This window comes from Salmo salar, chromosome ssa18, assembly GCF_905237065.1.
Source record: "Salmo salar chromosome ssa18, Ssal_v3.1, whole genome shotgun sequence".
Taxonomy (NCBI): Eukaryota; Metazoa; Chordata; class Actinopteri; order Salmoniformes; family Salmonidae; genus Salmo; species Salmo salar.
The window spans coordinates 25,787,279-25,802,784 of NC_059459.1; the positions used below are offsets into that span (position 1 = coordinate 25,787,279).

The 15,506-nt window shown below is 42.7% G+C and overlaps 1 protein-coding gene across 7 annotated transcripts in view; it reads left to right on the top strand.

Moving 5' to 3' along the window:
- Window positions 1-1,338: 1,338 nt before the first annotated feature.
- The window catches only part of LOC106577115 (girdin), a 105,327-nt gene continuing 91,159 nt past the window's right edge, over window positions 1,339-15,506 (top strand). For 3 of the 7 annotated variants that reach the window (XR_006760348.1, XM_045700961.1, XM_045700965.1), the window contains exons 1-2: window positions 1,341-2,160; window positions 2,291-2,391. Coding sequence is in view for 6 of the 7 variants with exons in the window: in XM_045700961.1 (XP_045556917.1) it covers window positions 2,098-2,160; window positions 2,291-2,391 (164 nt within the window). In the remaining variant the exon portion in view is untranslated. Of the gene's footprint in view, window positions 2,161-2,290; window positions 2,392-15,506 lie in introns of all 7 variants that reach the window. The other 4 variants (XM_045700963.1, XM_045700962.1, XM_045700967.1 and 1 more) reach the window with 4 other exon arrangements.

The following is a 15,506-nucleotide window of genomic DNA, read 5'->3' on the forward strand; positions in this document are numbered from 1 at the left end:
TTTGTTGATGTTGAGAGAGAGGTTATTTTCCTGGCACCACTCCGCCAGGGGGCTCACCTCCTCCCTGTAGGCTGTCTCGTCATTGTTGGTGATCAGGCCTACTACTGTTGTGTCGTCTGTAAACTTGATGATTGAGTTGGAGGCGTGCGTGGCCACGCAGTCATGGGTGAACAGGGAGTACAGCAGGGGGCTGAGCACGCACCCTTGTAGGGCCCCATGTGTTGAGGATCAGCGAAGTGGAGGTGTTGGTTCCTACCTTCACCACCTGGGGGCGGCCCGTCATGAAGTCCAGGACCCAGTTGCACAGGGCGGGATTCAGACCCAGGGCCCCGAGCTTAATGATGAGTTTGGAAGGTACTATGGTGTTGAAAGCTGACCTATAGTCAATGAACAGCATTCTTACATAGGTATTCCTCTTGTCCAGATGGGATAGAGCAGTGCGATGGCGATTGCATCGTCTATGGATCTATTGGGGCGGTAAGCAAATTGAATTGGGTCTAGGGTGTCAGGTAAGGTAGAAGTGATATGATCCTTAACTAGCCTCTCAAAGCACTTCATGATGACTGAAGTGAGTGCTACGGGGCAATAGTCATTTAGTTCAGTTATCTTTGCTTTCTTGGGTACAGGAACAATGGTGGACATATTGAAGCAAGTGGGGACAGCAGACTGGGATAGGGAGAGATTGAATATGTTCATGAAGTTGCATATGGTGTGCTGCTGTGCTGTCCCTAGATTTTGTTTTTGAAGTTGCAGCGGGAATTGCATGTAGTCTTACATGTTGCAGGTTATGTATGGGAACAAACCTTAGATTTATCCTCCTCATTGTACACATTTTGAATGATATCCACAAGGTGTCACTGAAATGCCTTCAACCATTGTCAGTTCAATGAATAATCAGTCACTGCTTGGCAGCTATTTCTTTTTACTTTCATTCCTTGTCTGGACATTCTTATTGGTCTTTATGTGTTAACGCTAATTCTTTTTCTAGTCTTGTTTGAGATCATTTATTATATGAGTACAACCCATAACCTACATAGGCTGCACACAATGCATAGGCCTAGTGACACACTCACTTTCCCTATAATCACTGACAAAGCTGACACATAAAATGTGAATCAACCTAACATAATACATTTGAGGTTATGCCCTGATAACCTAGTCTCTATGTCTACATACAACATAGTGCATTTCATGTGGATGGGGAAATGTCCATGACAACGTCAAAGAACTAACTAGCTCATTGTTCTATCTGACAATGTGCTTGCGCCCTATTTTCTTGAGCGCATTTGATTTTGGCGGAAGAAGACACGTCCTCTACGGGTGAACGAGGAGGCTGGAATGGAAACGGAGTCAAGGGGGGCGATACTTCGTCTAGAGCGGAGCTCCATCAGTAGACTCAGATCACCCAGGAGTAGGTTATACAGCCGTTATTCCCCTTTTCCAGCCAAGTGACTAAGTGATAGGAGAAAGACATCTCTGCCATATATAGAATTGGAACAATCGTTGGCTTTATGCGGGGAAAAATGCAACCTTCAAGACTAAAAGGAACGTGATGGGAAAAGCATATATATATAATATTTTTTTTTTACAAAATATTCTAACTCGACGTCCATTGGAGGAAACCAGTTAATGTTTATAGCTCTGTGCTTCGTCATCCTTCAACGTTAGATTTTTGTTTCATGGACCATTTTCTATATTATTAGCCGACCAGTACAGGTCTAATGTCTTAGTTTAGCACATTATTTAGTTGTAGATAGGTCAGCTGCCTTTACAGGCACAGACTAGATGGGATTCAATGGTTTAATGTTTTTTTGATGAATTCCTTGTCCTTTAGTAAGCAAGTAGCAAGACAATCTAAGGTAGCTGCTGGTCCGAGAATTGTGGATTAATTACATTTTTCAGCAAAACCAGACGTCTATGGACATGTGTTCTTCATCGGCGAAATGAGTGTATGTTTAATTAAATCAAGCACATGAACGGCGTCTAAATTAAGGTCGTGTTCAGAGGGGTGAAAGGCGACGTTGAGAAAATTCCCCGACAAGGAGAAACACAATTTAATTCATATTCTCTGGAATTGTCGCTGTCCACCACAAGGAAATGGGAAGCGAGGTTTTTACGCCGTTGCTGGAGCAATTTCTGCTCACGCCTTTGGTCGCCTGGGTAAGGCACCCTAATTAACTATTCTCAGGGAATTTGAGTCACCTAATTAAGATGGGTATCCAAAATAAATGCTAAGTTAAAAAGTGATTTGGTTTTGCTGACAGATTTGGCGTATTGTCCTATTTTTCAGGTTAAGGCGGCTGGGCATTCATCTGGAAACGATGGCACCAAACTATCGGAATACATTGAATTAGTGGATGGCATTTATTTAAACGAGATCATGCTTGAGATGTAAGTAGTAGTGTATTTGTCTTTTATGGGTACTCTCTTCACATGAATCAATGAATGAATGGCCACGCATGCTTCTCTGATCCATTGGTCAACGTTCGCCCTGCACTGTAGGTTACAGTGGACGCAAACACCCATGCACACACAAATGATTATTGATACAAATTCAGGACTTAAATTCAAACAATGTTTTTATTAATTCCTTAGAATGACACATTTCATTAGTGAAATATGTCATCCAACGATGCAAGGATGAGGTGTAATCAGAATGAAATCAGTGTGAATTGTAGGTATTTTTATGCAGTCAGTTCCACCACCTCGAGTTCTGTATCGATGGCTCGAGTCGGCAGCAGTTTATCTTCCACTCGAGCGGTCAGTCACAAAAAATGTCAGAACGTGAAGTGTCATCTGCAGCCTACTGGAAGACTCCCTGGTGCGTGCTCTTCTTCCCTGCTAGAACTGTACGGAGGGCGTCTATTCTGCCTCAATCACCCACGACCCCTTGAGGAGGATTCAAAATGAGGAATCCGTCAATCTCTGCCATGATCACAGACACACACGATAAATAAGAAGGCGGTTTCCACCCATGCTTTTGTCTGGGCTAGGTGTGCATGATACAGTGTCAATTTTGGCGTATTAATCCTATACCAGTAGAATAACAATGACACCCCTAATCCAATTAACCAGTGCCTCATCTGACAGTTATTTATTATTATGGACATTATCACCCTTTGACTTCAAAATCAGAAGGCAAACATCACATGAATTTCCTTTGTGTTATTGTCGAGCACTCTCTCCTTGCTCACTGTAAACTTGTTACTTATCATGCATTCTATTAACAGATCTAAGCTCTACTGTGCCAATTATCTCACAGTTTCCAGGTAGGCCTACTACTATCTGGCCTCATGCTGCCTTGGCAACACTGTCCTAGGCTCTCTAGTCTTACTGGGTTGCCAATGACCTTGCAAACCCTACTCGGGTCTGTTTCAGCAAATTTGGTGCTGTATTCATTTCCATTACCCCAGTCGTCATACTAGTAGGGCTAGTTTACAATTGCCAATATAACAAGTCGAAGCCTCATATTTGGAATTGTTGATTCTCAGCTCAAGAACACTTCATTTTTAATGAACTGTAGTTCAGCTGTGCTTGTTGGTCGGCAGGATGTTGGGGCAGGCCAGTCACTTCATCTTAGCTTTGTGTGTGTGTGTGTGTAGTACATTTTTGGGCAGCTGTTGGCACTAGTCTGCCCAGCAAGACTCTCACACAGAGGGCACGTTGTCAGAAGCTGTTGTGAATCAGGTCTTTGTCTCAGTTTATGAAGGCTACATGTTTAGTTACAGCAGTTTCATCTTACATTGGCTCTTTTAAATATCATCTTTTACTGGTAAACATTTACCTTTTGCTGGATTAACTTATTTTAGTCCCGCATGTTCTGTGATTTATTTGATTGGCTCATATCAAAATGCAGGGCTTACAGTGGTCCAACAATAGAGTTGTTGTGAGAGTAGATGAAGTTAATGTTAACCAGGCTACTGGTTGATTTGGTTCAGCTCATATGGCTTCAGCCTGTTCAACAGGTCATAGCTACCAAATGTGATGTTGTCTGCAATGATGCCGGATTCGGAACACATGTGGAGCAGGGAGCATTATTAACCGCCCAGAAGTTTGCAAAGCTAATGGCTTCGCCAAACAAGCCAACTCTCTCACTGCCTGTGTCTGTGTTGAAACTCCTGCAGAGTGCTGTTATTGTGGGCGTAATGGTAGGCATACTTGATATCGTCCTGCCTGGGATCAATATAGCCTCGTAAAGGGGCTCAGTCTTTTCCATGAGCAGCCATTATCGAGAGAGGATTAAAACTATCCATTTAAAAATACACTTCTACAAGGCATATAGCAATCATCCTTCTATCACAGGGCTGTGAAGACTTTTAGCTTTGCACATCTTTCTAGTAGAGGATGCATCATGTACTGCATGAAATTAACATAAAACAAGTTCTAGACCTTGTTGTCCAAATTCTGAGTTTGCCTGACTACCATTTGAAGCATGTTGAATAATGTATGTGTGTGATTCATCACGTACTGTACACAGATTGGGTCTCCAAATGATTTAAGCAGCTGTATGTAGTAGTATGTTATTTTGTAATAGCTCTCTCTGCAAGCTGTTGACAGGGAGGCAGGCAGACGTCAGTTGTCCAGGAAGCCCGGCTGGATAATCTAACGGCTAGTTGGAGGCACAGATGGCCTGGTGTCTCTGTTCTGCCCCTCAGTCACTACTGCCCAGCCAATTAGACCACCCTTCAGCGACCTGTTTGGGAGGAGCACAGACTGGACAGAAAACGGTCATTTCCCTCTTCTCATTACAGTGGTAAAAAATAATTCTGGTTGTACATGCATAATAAATTACAATGGTTTAGGTCAACATTTGGAATAAGGTGACTGGCTGCATGTTCATAGTGTCTGCAAAGGTTGACCTCAAGGTCAAATTGTGGCCAATTCCGAGCTAGAAGCATTGAAGCTAGATTTATGTATCAAGGCCATACTACATCCCCCTCATTCTGGAAGTGATATTGTTAGCATTAATATCTCCCATTTCAGTGTTCATATGCAATCACCTCAAAGTCCATGAAGCTAAGATCAATGAGACTATTGAGCATGTGTGACATACACACACACGTGAATTCCACCTGAAGCCATGCAGCATTTGTAAGGAAACCACCCTACCTGTGTTCCTGAGCCCCTCTCTTAACACCTCCGTCAGGTGTTAAGCACTGACCGGCGCGGCCCACTCCCAAGCCGACATGGCCACTTAACACAGTTTCGAGGAAGATGAGATCGATAAGATATCTGTTGAACGACAACAGTTTCATTATCTTAATCCAGATAGGATTAAAATCTCCAGCAGCCCCCCAATTCACACCCCGACGGGGTTTGTTTCACCTGGAAAAACGGGTTATAAGATGAAACAGCGTCAGCACCACCACCTCTCTGCACACTGCTGAACCAGACACAACACGCCTCTCTGCACGCTCTCTCCCTGTGTTTTCACTGAGCAGCACGCCTCCTGCTTTTGTTCTCTCCCCTGCATCGGTAGAAGGGGTATCATTTGTATTCTTGCTGGATGGCTGGTGTGTATTTGCTGAATTCCCCACAGCTGGGTTCTTTATCCTTCGAGATCAAATGCTTCAGTCGTAGGTTACTGACAGCCAGCCAGATATACAGCCAGCCAGATAGATAGATAGACAGACAGCCATCCAGTCAGACAGAAGATGCTGCATCCTCCACCATTTTGCTTGGCTGTTATTTGCCACAGATCTCCCTCTCTTCCTAGACTACTTACCATCTATGTGCCTGAACTGAGACATATCTCCCTATCTCTTTACCTATGGTTGGTGTGAACACAACAGAGCTGTTTGTTCTGTCTTTGAAGGGTCACCAAAACAGTGGACATGTCTGATGTCACTAGACTATTGAGGATGTTGAGCTGTAAAAAGCCATGTGAGTCATACATGCAGGAAACAGCTGTTGTGATCTTGAAAGGCTTTTGCTTTAACCAGGCCATGCAGAGACTCACAGGAATAGGAAAGGCCCAATGGAAATGTACAGCAATGACACAAAGCTCCATAGAGAACAAACTATCCATTAGAGCGTTTAAAAATAAGGCCAAGCTACAGTACCTACTGCTGCTGTTCCCTCTCCCTGGATTATATACCATGTATGTGCTCTCCTGTAGAGAGTCTATTTCAGTAGGTGGCCATGATACCGGTGCTGAACACAGTCCCACCACACTAACCACAGTGAGACTTCGTTCTAAAGTCATCATCCACATTAGTCTCTGGGAATTCCACTAGTTAGCCATCACTCCTCCTTTTTTATTTTATTTACCTTTATTTAACTGGGCAAGTCAGTTAAGAACAAATTCTTAGTTTCAATGACGGCCTCAGAACAGTGGGTTAACTGCCTTGTTCAGAACAACAGATTTGTACCTTGTCAGCTCGGGGATTTGAACTTGCAACCTTTCAGTCATTTTCAATACTGTTGTTGGGGGCTAAGCCACTGCTTAACTATAAGTTAAGTATAACTATAAGAAATCTAAGATGTGTCAAATAAATGATACCCAGCTCAGGGCTCCAGCCAAGCATTTGGTTTCCTAACCTGCTAGCTGGCTAGATGTCAAGATCAAGTTTATTGGTTACAAAAGAGACATGCAATCCCCCCTGTGTCAAGATCCCTGCTCCCTAAATGGTGTGTATTTTTTGTTGTTGAAATAGCGCCCCTTGTGTGAACTTCTTGTAATAAGGTATACCCCGGTATGGTACAGTAACGGTATGAAAATCTGGCTACCGCCCAACCCTAGTTTGGACTGAGAGGCCCACTGGGCAGCCGTTCCTTGCTCTACCCTCTGATGCAGCATGTCAGAAGTAGGTTACTCCCCAGCGCAGCACACGCCGGACCCCCCCGGGCCGTATTGTGCTCTGCATTGACTATTGACTTGTGCTTTGACTCTCCGTTTTTCAACGCCTATTTAATCAGTGTGGTACAGTATTTGGATTTTGTCGACCTCACAAAGGGCCCTATTCAGGCGCCTGCAGCCAGTAACACTGGGGGTGATGTTGTCCAATGAGGGGGTGGGGGGGCCTCAGCCAAAAAAAACTAAGCCGTGGCAGGATTGGGATTGTGTTTTCATGGCACATTGAATTGGCTGTGTGTTTCTGGCCCTGTGATGTAGAGAGATGTGAGTTACTAAATTAGCATCCTCATTCCCCAGCTTCCTCTCTGTGCAGACAGAGCTCGGCCTGACAGGATTACAGCTCCCGCCATGCTATTTAATTAAGGGGTTAAGACGACCCCCCACAGGGTTCCTCTAGAGGGCTCTGAATGAGCGGCAGGGTCACGTGGCCAGTGCCATTCAGAGCACTGTTAAAGAGGACCCTGTCTTTCTGATTTGCAAGTCTGAGGCGGCAGTGTGTGTGGGAGCACAGCTGATCAAAAGGCCTCAACACATCCGCTGTATAGACAAGTCAGTTCTCAGGGATGGTGGCTTTCATTAAAAATCATCATTGTTGTCATTTTTTATTTAGCTGAGTTCATAGTTCAATGATAGCTCCCTGGTCTCATGAATTGGGCCTTTCATTTTTTGTCTAGGCCTACTGCTTATCCTTATCAACACGGGATTTTAGGAAGACGCTGGAAACTCGTTTATTACATTTTGCAGTTGCTTGGCAATGGGCCTCTTTTTTCCATCATGGGTATTATGACTGAGACTCATTTAAAGGCCGTTTTATCCCATACTGAGTAGAGTGGTCTTTCGTGGAATTATCTAGAACAGAGTTAATGGTGAGGGAAGAAATTGTGTCAAGCTTCATTTGAAATCAACCATATACACATGAGGTTGTGTTAGACATCAATGCAAAAAGTTTGGATCGCATACATGCACACAAACACACACGCATGTATACACACAACCCTGTTTACTATAGATTTAATGACCATGCCATTAAGGGTTAAATGGCCATGCGACTAATGACAGATTTTGTCATAAAGAGTAATGTTGCCGTCCTCCAACATTGGGACATGCATAGTCTTTATCAGCAAAGCTTTAAGATCTCCAGACCAGTAGAACAGTGCAGCGCTGCATGGTCGCACCATCAGATGGGCTTCAGTGAGAAAGGAGGTCAGAGGAGAGTATCCAGAGACATCTGACCTGTGAAGGAGGCCTGCATGTCTGAATCTCTCAGCTCGTAAACCATGTTGGTCCAAAACCTTTGGTTGATGATCATCAAAGCACAGGTCTGAACTGACAGGCAGTAAAGGAGAGACTCAGAAATTGGGTCAACTGTGATGGTTTGTTAGGTCATATGGTCTGTGAAGAAAGATGAGGTTACAGTATATTTCTATGCTTATGTCTTGTTAGTGTTCAATCGTTCAATTCAATACCACTTTATTGAATTTCAGGTACACCTGCTCGTCGAACATCTCATTCCCAAATCATGGGCATTAATATGGAGTTGGTCACACCTTTGCTGCTATAACAGCCTCCACTCTTCTGGGAAGGCTTTCCACTAGATGTTGGAACATTGCTGCGGGGACTTGCTTCCATTCAGCCACACGAGCGTTAGTGAGGTCGGGCACTGATGTTGGGCGATTAGGCCTGGCTCGCAGTCGGTGTTCCAATTCTTCCCATAGGTGTTTGATGGGGTTGAGGTCAGGGCTTTGTTCAGGGCAGTCAAGTTCTTCCACACCAAACTTGACAAACCATTTCTATATGGACCTCGCTTTGTGCACGGGGGCTTTGTCATGCTGAAACAGGAAAGGGCCTTCCCTAAACTGTTGGCACAAAGTTGGAAGCACAGAATCGTCTAGAATGTCATTGTATGCTGTAGTGTTAAGTAGGGTTGCACATTTTGGGGAATATTCAGAGGTGGAAACTTTCTGTCGGAATTAACGGGAATATATGGGAATTTACGGAAATATATGCAAATTAATATTAATACCATTTAAATGTAGATGTTTTTTGCATTGGATATATTTACCATAACATATGGAGACAGAAACATAAACATTTTACCTTATCATAAGTAGACAATTAAAAATGATTAAATCCTTCCAATAGAAATGTAAAAAAAAAACAATTTAGTTACGAATTTAACTTTAATTAGTTGACTCTTCACATGGGATGTTTTCCCTGAACAACAAAAGAAAGGGAATGTTGAATGATCCCCAATGATCCATCGCATCTCCTGAAAACATTTTCAGCATACATCTGTAAAATGATAGTCTAGAAACTAAAGCTTTGGTTGTCTTGCTCTCAGGCTCCATGTCTTCTCCATGGACATCCTCAATGTCCACCTCTTGAACATCAGACTCTGAGGCCTCATCTTCACTGTCACTTTCCAACCTTGTTGAGGATGGCTCGTTGTCAGGCTCAAAAAGCCTTTGATGGCCACCAATTTTTCAACCCTTGTATTGGTCAGCCTGTTGTGTGCTTTGGTGTGTGTGTTCCCAAACAAGGACCAATTGCGCTCTGAGGCGGCTGATGTTGGTGGGATTTGGAGGATGATGGAGGCAACAGGGGAAAGAGCCTCAGATCCACAAAGTCCTTTCCACCAGCTGGCTGATGAGATATGTTGGCATGACTGCCATATTGCATCTACATCCCAAAGCCCTTGCTTAGAGGTGTACTTCACCAGACTGCCAAGAACCTTGCCCTCATCCAGGCCAAGGTGGCGAGACACAGTAGTGATGAGACCATAGGCCTTGTTGATCTCTGCACCAGACAGGATGCTCTTGCCAGCATACTTGGGGTCCAACATGTACGCTGTGGCGTGTATGGGCTTCAGGCAGAAGTCTTCATGCTTTTTGATGTATTTCAGAACTGCAGTTTTCTCTGCTTGGAGCAACAGTGAAGTGGGCAGGGCAGTAAGGATTTCTTCTCTTACATCTGCAAGCAGAGTCTGAACATCAGACAGGATGGCATTGTCTCCCTCAATCTGTGCAATGGCTACTGCTATAGGTTTCAGTAGTTTCAGGCTGCTTACCACTCTCTCCCAAAATACATCATCCAGGAAGACCCTCTTGATGAAGCTGTCCATATCGGCAGACTGTGATATGGCCATTTCTTGGAGAGACTCCTTCCCCTCCAGGAGACTGTCAAACATGATGACAACACCACCCCAACGGGTGTTGCTGGGCAGCTTCAATGTGGTGCTCTTATTCTTCTCACTTTGCTTGGTGAGGTAGATTGCTGCTATAACTTGATGACCCTTCACATACCTAACCATTTCCTTGGCTCTCTTGTAGAGTATCTATTGTTTTCAGTGCCATGATGTCCTTGAGGAGCAGATTCAATGCATAAGCAGCACAGCCAATGGGTGTGATGTAAGGGTAGGACTCCTCCACAGACCAAGCAGCCTTCATCTTCACAGCATTGTCTGTCACCAGTGCAAATACCTCCTGTGATCAAAGATCATTGATGACTGCCTTCAGCTCATCTGCAATGTAGAGACCAGTGTGTCTGTTGTCCCTTGTGTCTGTGCTCTTGTAGAATACTGGTTGAGGGGTGGAGATGATGTAGTTAATTATTCCTTGCCCACGAACATTCGACCACCCATCAGAAATGATTGCAATACAGTCTGCTTTCTCTATGATTTGCTTGACCTTCACTTGAACTCTGTTGAACTCTGCATCCAGAAAAAGAGTAGATAAAGCATGTCTGGTTGGAGGGGTGTATGCTGGACAAAGAACATTCAGAAATCTCTTCCAATTAGAAGTTGACCGATGATTTTTCACCGCCGATACCGATTATTGGAGGACCAAAAAAATACGATACTGATTAATTGGCCGATTTGTATATATATATTTGTAATAATGACCATTACAACAATACTGAATGAACACTTTTATTTTAACTTAATATAATAAAGCAATAAAATCAATTTAGTCTCATAAATAATGAAACATGTTCAATTTGGTTTAAATAATGCAAAAACACAGTGTTGGAGAAGAAAGTAAAAGTGCAATATGTGCCATGTAAAAAAGCTAACATTTAAGTTCCTTGCTCAGAACATGAGAACATATGAAATCTGGTGGTTCCTTTTAACCTCTATGGGCTAGGTGGGACGCTTGCGTCCCACCTACTCAACAGCCAGTGTAATCCCGTGGCGCGATATTCAAATACCTCAAAAATGCAAAAACTTCAATTTTTCAAACATATGACTATTTTACACCATTTTAAAGACAAGACTCTCGTTAATCTAACCACACTGTCCGATTTCAAAAAGGCTTTACAACGAAAGCAAAACATTAGATTATGTCAGCAGAGTACCCAGCCAGAAATAATCAGACACCCATTTTTCAAGCTAGCATATAATGTCACATAAACCCAAACCACAGCTAAATGCAGCACTAACCATTGATGATCTTCATCAGATGACAACCCTAGGACATTATGTTATACAATACATGCATGTTTTGTTCAATCAAGTTCATATTTATATCAAAAACCAGCTTTTTACATTAGCATGTGACTAGCATGTGACTAGCATTCCGACCGAAGACTGCCGGTGAATTTACTAAATTACTCACGATAAACGTTCACAAAAAACATAACAATTATTTTAAGAATTATAGATACAGAACTCCTCTATGCACTCGATATGTCCAATTTTAAAATAGCTTTTCGGTGAAAGCACATTTTGCAATATTCTAAGTAGATAGCCCGGCATCACAGGGCTAGCTATTTAGACACCCAGCAAGTTTAGCACTCACCAAAGTCAGATTTACTATAAGAAAAATGTTATTACCTTTGCTGTTCTTCGTCAGAATGCACTCCCAGGACTTCTACTTCAGTAACAAATGTTGGTTTGGTCCCAAATAATCCATTGTTATATCCAAATAGCGGCGTTTTGTTAGTGCGTTCAAGACACTATCCGAAAGGGTAAATAAGGGTGACGAGCATGGCGCATTTCGTGACAAAAAAATTCTAAATATTCCATTACCGTACTTCGAAGCATGTCAACCGCTGTTTAAAATCAATTTTTATGCCATTTTTCTCGTAAAAAAGCGATAATATTCCGACCGGGAAAGCGTGTATACGTACAAAGAGAGAGAAAATAAAAACATCTCGTGCCCTCGTGCATGAGCCTGAGTCTCAGAGTACTCTGACAAGCCACTATCCAAACGCGATAATGTGTTTCAGCCTGGGGCTGCCTCGATATCATTCAGCTTTTTCCCGGGCTCTGAGAGCCTATGGGAGCCGTAGGAAGTGTCACGTTACAGCAAAGATCCTCAGTCTTCAATAAAAAGAGCCAAGACGAACAACAACTTGTCAGACAGGCCACTTCCTGTTCAGAATCTTCTCAGGTTTTTGCCTGCCATATGAGTTCTGTTATACTCACAGACACCATTCAAACAGTTTTAGAAACTTTAGGGTGTTTTCTATCCAAAGCCAATAATTATATGCATATTATAGTTACTGGGCAGGAGTAGTAACCAGATTAAATCGGGTACGTTTTTTATCCGGCCGTGTCAATACTGCCCCCCAGCCCTAACAGGTTAACATGAGTCTTCAATATTCCCAGTTAAGAAGTTTTAGGTTGTAGTTATTATAGGAATTATAGGACTATTTCTCTCTGTACCATTTGTATTTCATATACCTTTGACCATTGGATGTTCTTATAGGCACTATAGTATTGCCAGCCTAATCTCGGGAGTTGATAGGCTTGAAGTCATAAACAGCGCTGTGCTTCAAGCATTGCAAAGAGCTGCTGGCAATCGTTGGAAAGTGCTGTTTGAATGAATGTTTACGAGCTTTATTCTGCCCTTGAATTGCGTTCCCATGCAAAACTAGACAGATAGCTAACAACTATCTTCAAAAAATCTTCAAAAAGTCTTCAATAAAACTCCCAAGGCGTGACTTTTCTTGAATGAATATATTGAAAACCTTTATGTTGTGAAACTGCAAAATACAGAAAAGAATATATTTTAGTATGTAATTCACATCGACATACTGTAGCTGTACATTATACCTTTCAAGTTGAGGTTGCATGAAAATACAAACCACGTGCCAAGGTACCATGCATCTGGCACGACGCCAAACTATATAGCTAATTGTTACTCATATAGTAATTGGCTAACTCCTTTCATTACTCCAATGTACAACCATCTCTGTAGAATAACAAAGCATATTACACCAGAAACAGTAACAGAATTTCAGTATTGTATGTTTTACAATTCGTTTACATGACGCACAAGCAAAGTAATACAGCTGACGGCATACATGAAAGGCATTGCAATTTGTGTGAGTAAATACAACCAACCAACATTGATATGTAAGCAATTCTATCAATAACAAGATTATCATCACTAGCTAAATGCTTGAATCGAACTTACAAACAAATATTTTCCGAGGCTGAAGCGTGACATGAAATAGCTACACTGAAAGACCTGCACCGTAGCGTTGTTTTTAGCTGCTGCTATGTGTGCAGAACGAATTCTCTACTTCCTGTTTGCGTACAGTCTTTCTAAGTGTGAGTGTCAAATCGGAGGGCATGTTGTCCGGACATCTGGCAGTCTCTATGGGGGTACCACAGGGTTCAATTCTCGGGCCGACTCTTTTCTCTGTATATATCAATGATGTCGCTCTTGCTGTGGGCGATTCCCTGATCCACCTCTACGCAGACGACATAATTCTGTATACTTCTGGCCCTTCCTTGGACACTGTGCTAACAAACCTCCAAACGAGCTTCAATGCCATACAACACTCCTTCCGTGGCCTCCAACTGCTCTTAAACGCTAGTAAAACCAAATGCATGCTTTTCAACCGTTCGCTGCCCGCACCTGCCTGCCCGACTAGCATCACCACCCTGGACGGTTCCGACCTAGAATATGGGGACAACTATAAATACCGAGTTTTCTGGTTAGATTGTAAACTCTCCTTCCAGACTCATATTAAACATCTCCAATCCAAAATCAAATCTAGAGTCGGCTTTCTATTTCGCAACAAAGCCTCCTTCACTCACGCCGCCAAACTTACCCTAGTAAAACTGACTATCCTACCGATCCTCGACTTTGGCGATGTCATCTACAAAATAGCTTCCATTACTCTACTCAGCAAACTGGATGCAGTCTATCACAGTGCCATCCGTTTTGTTACCAAATTTACATTTTAGTCATTTAGTAGACGCTCTTATCCAGAGCAACTTACAGTAGTGAATGCATACATTTCATTTTATTTATTTATTTATTTTTTGTACTGGCCCCCTGTGGGAATCGAACCCACAACCCTGGCGTTGCACACACCATGCTGGCATTGTAAACAAAATGCTCTACCAACTGAGCTACAGGGAAGCCTACTTCAATAACAAATGTTGGTTTGGTCCCAAATAATCCATTGTTATATCCAAATAGCGGCGTTTTGTTCGTGCGTTCAAGACACTATCCGAAAGGGTAAATAAGGGTGACGAGCATGGCGCATTTCGTGCGAAAAAATTCTAAATATTCCATTACCGTACTTCGAAGCATGTCAACCGCTGTTTAAAATCAATTTTTATGCCATTTTTCTCATAAAAAAGCGATAATATTCCGACCGGGAAAGCGTGTATACGTACAAAGAGAGAGAAAATAAAAACATCTCGTGCCCTCGTGCACGAGCCTGAGACTCAGAGTACTCTGACCAGCCACTATCCAAACGCGATAATGTGTTTCAGCCTGGGGCTGCCTCGATATCATTCAGCTTTTTCCCGGGCTCTGAGAGCCTATGGGAGCCGTAGGAAGTGTCACGTTACAGCAAATCACCTTATACCACCCACCACTGCGACCTGTATGCTCTAGTCGGCTGGCCCTCGCTACATATTCGTCGCCAGACCCACTGGCTCCAGGTCATCTATAAGTCTATGCTAGGTAAAACTCCACCTTATCTCAGTTCACTGGTCACGATAACAACACCCACCCGTAGCACACGTTCCAGCAGGTATACCTCACTGATCATCCCCAAAGCCAACACCTCATTTGGCAACAAAAAAATCGCTGAAGTTGGAGACTTTTATTTCCCTCACCAACTTTAAACATCAGCTACCTGAGCTGCTGGCCGATTCCTGCAGCTGTACATAGTCCATCTGTAAATTGCCCACCCAATCTACCTACCTCATCCCCATACTGTTTTTATTTTATTTGCTTTTCTGCTCTTTTGCACACCAATATTTCTACTTCCACATCATCATGTGCTCATTTATCATTCCAGTGTTAATCTGCTAAATTGTAATTATTCGCTCCTATGGCCTATTTGTTGTCTACCTCCTCAGGCCTTTTGCACACACTGTATATAGACTTTCTTTTTTTTCTACTGTGTCATTGACTTGTTTATTGTGTTATTGGCTTGTTTATTGTTTACCCCATGTGTAACTCTGTGTTGTTGTCTGTGTCACACTGCTTTGCTTTATCTTGGCCAGGTCGCAGTTGTAAATGAGAACTTGTTCTCAACTAGCCTACCTGGATAAATAAAGGTGAAATAAAAAAATAAAATAAATAGAAATTCCAGAATGCTCCACTAGGGGGTGAATAACGCCATGGAACACAATGAAAATCCATTTTAACCACTGTAATAAAATTATCTGTTACCTTCT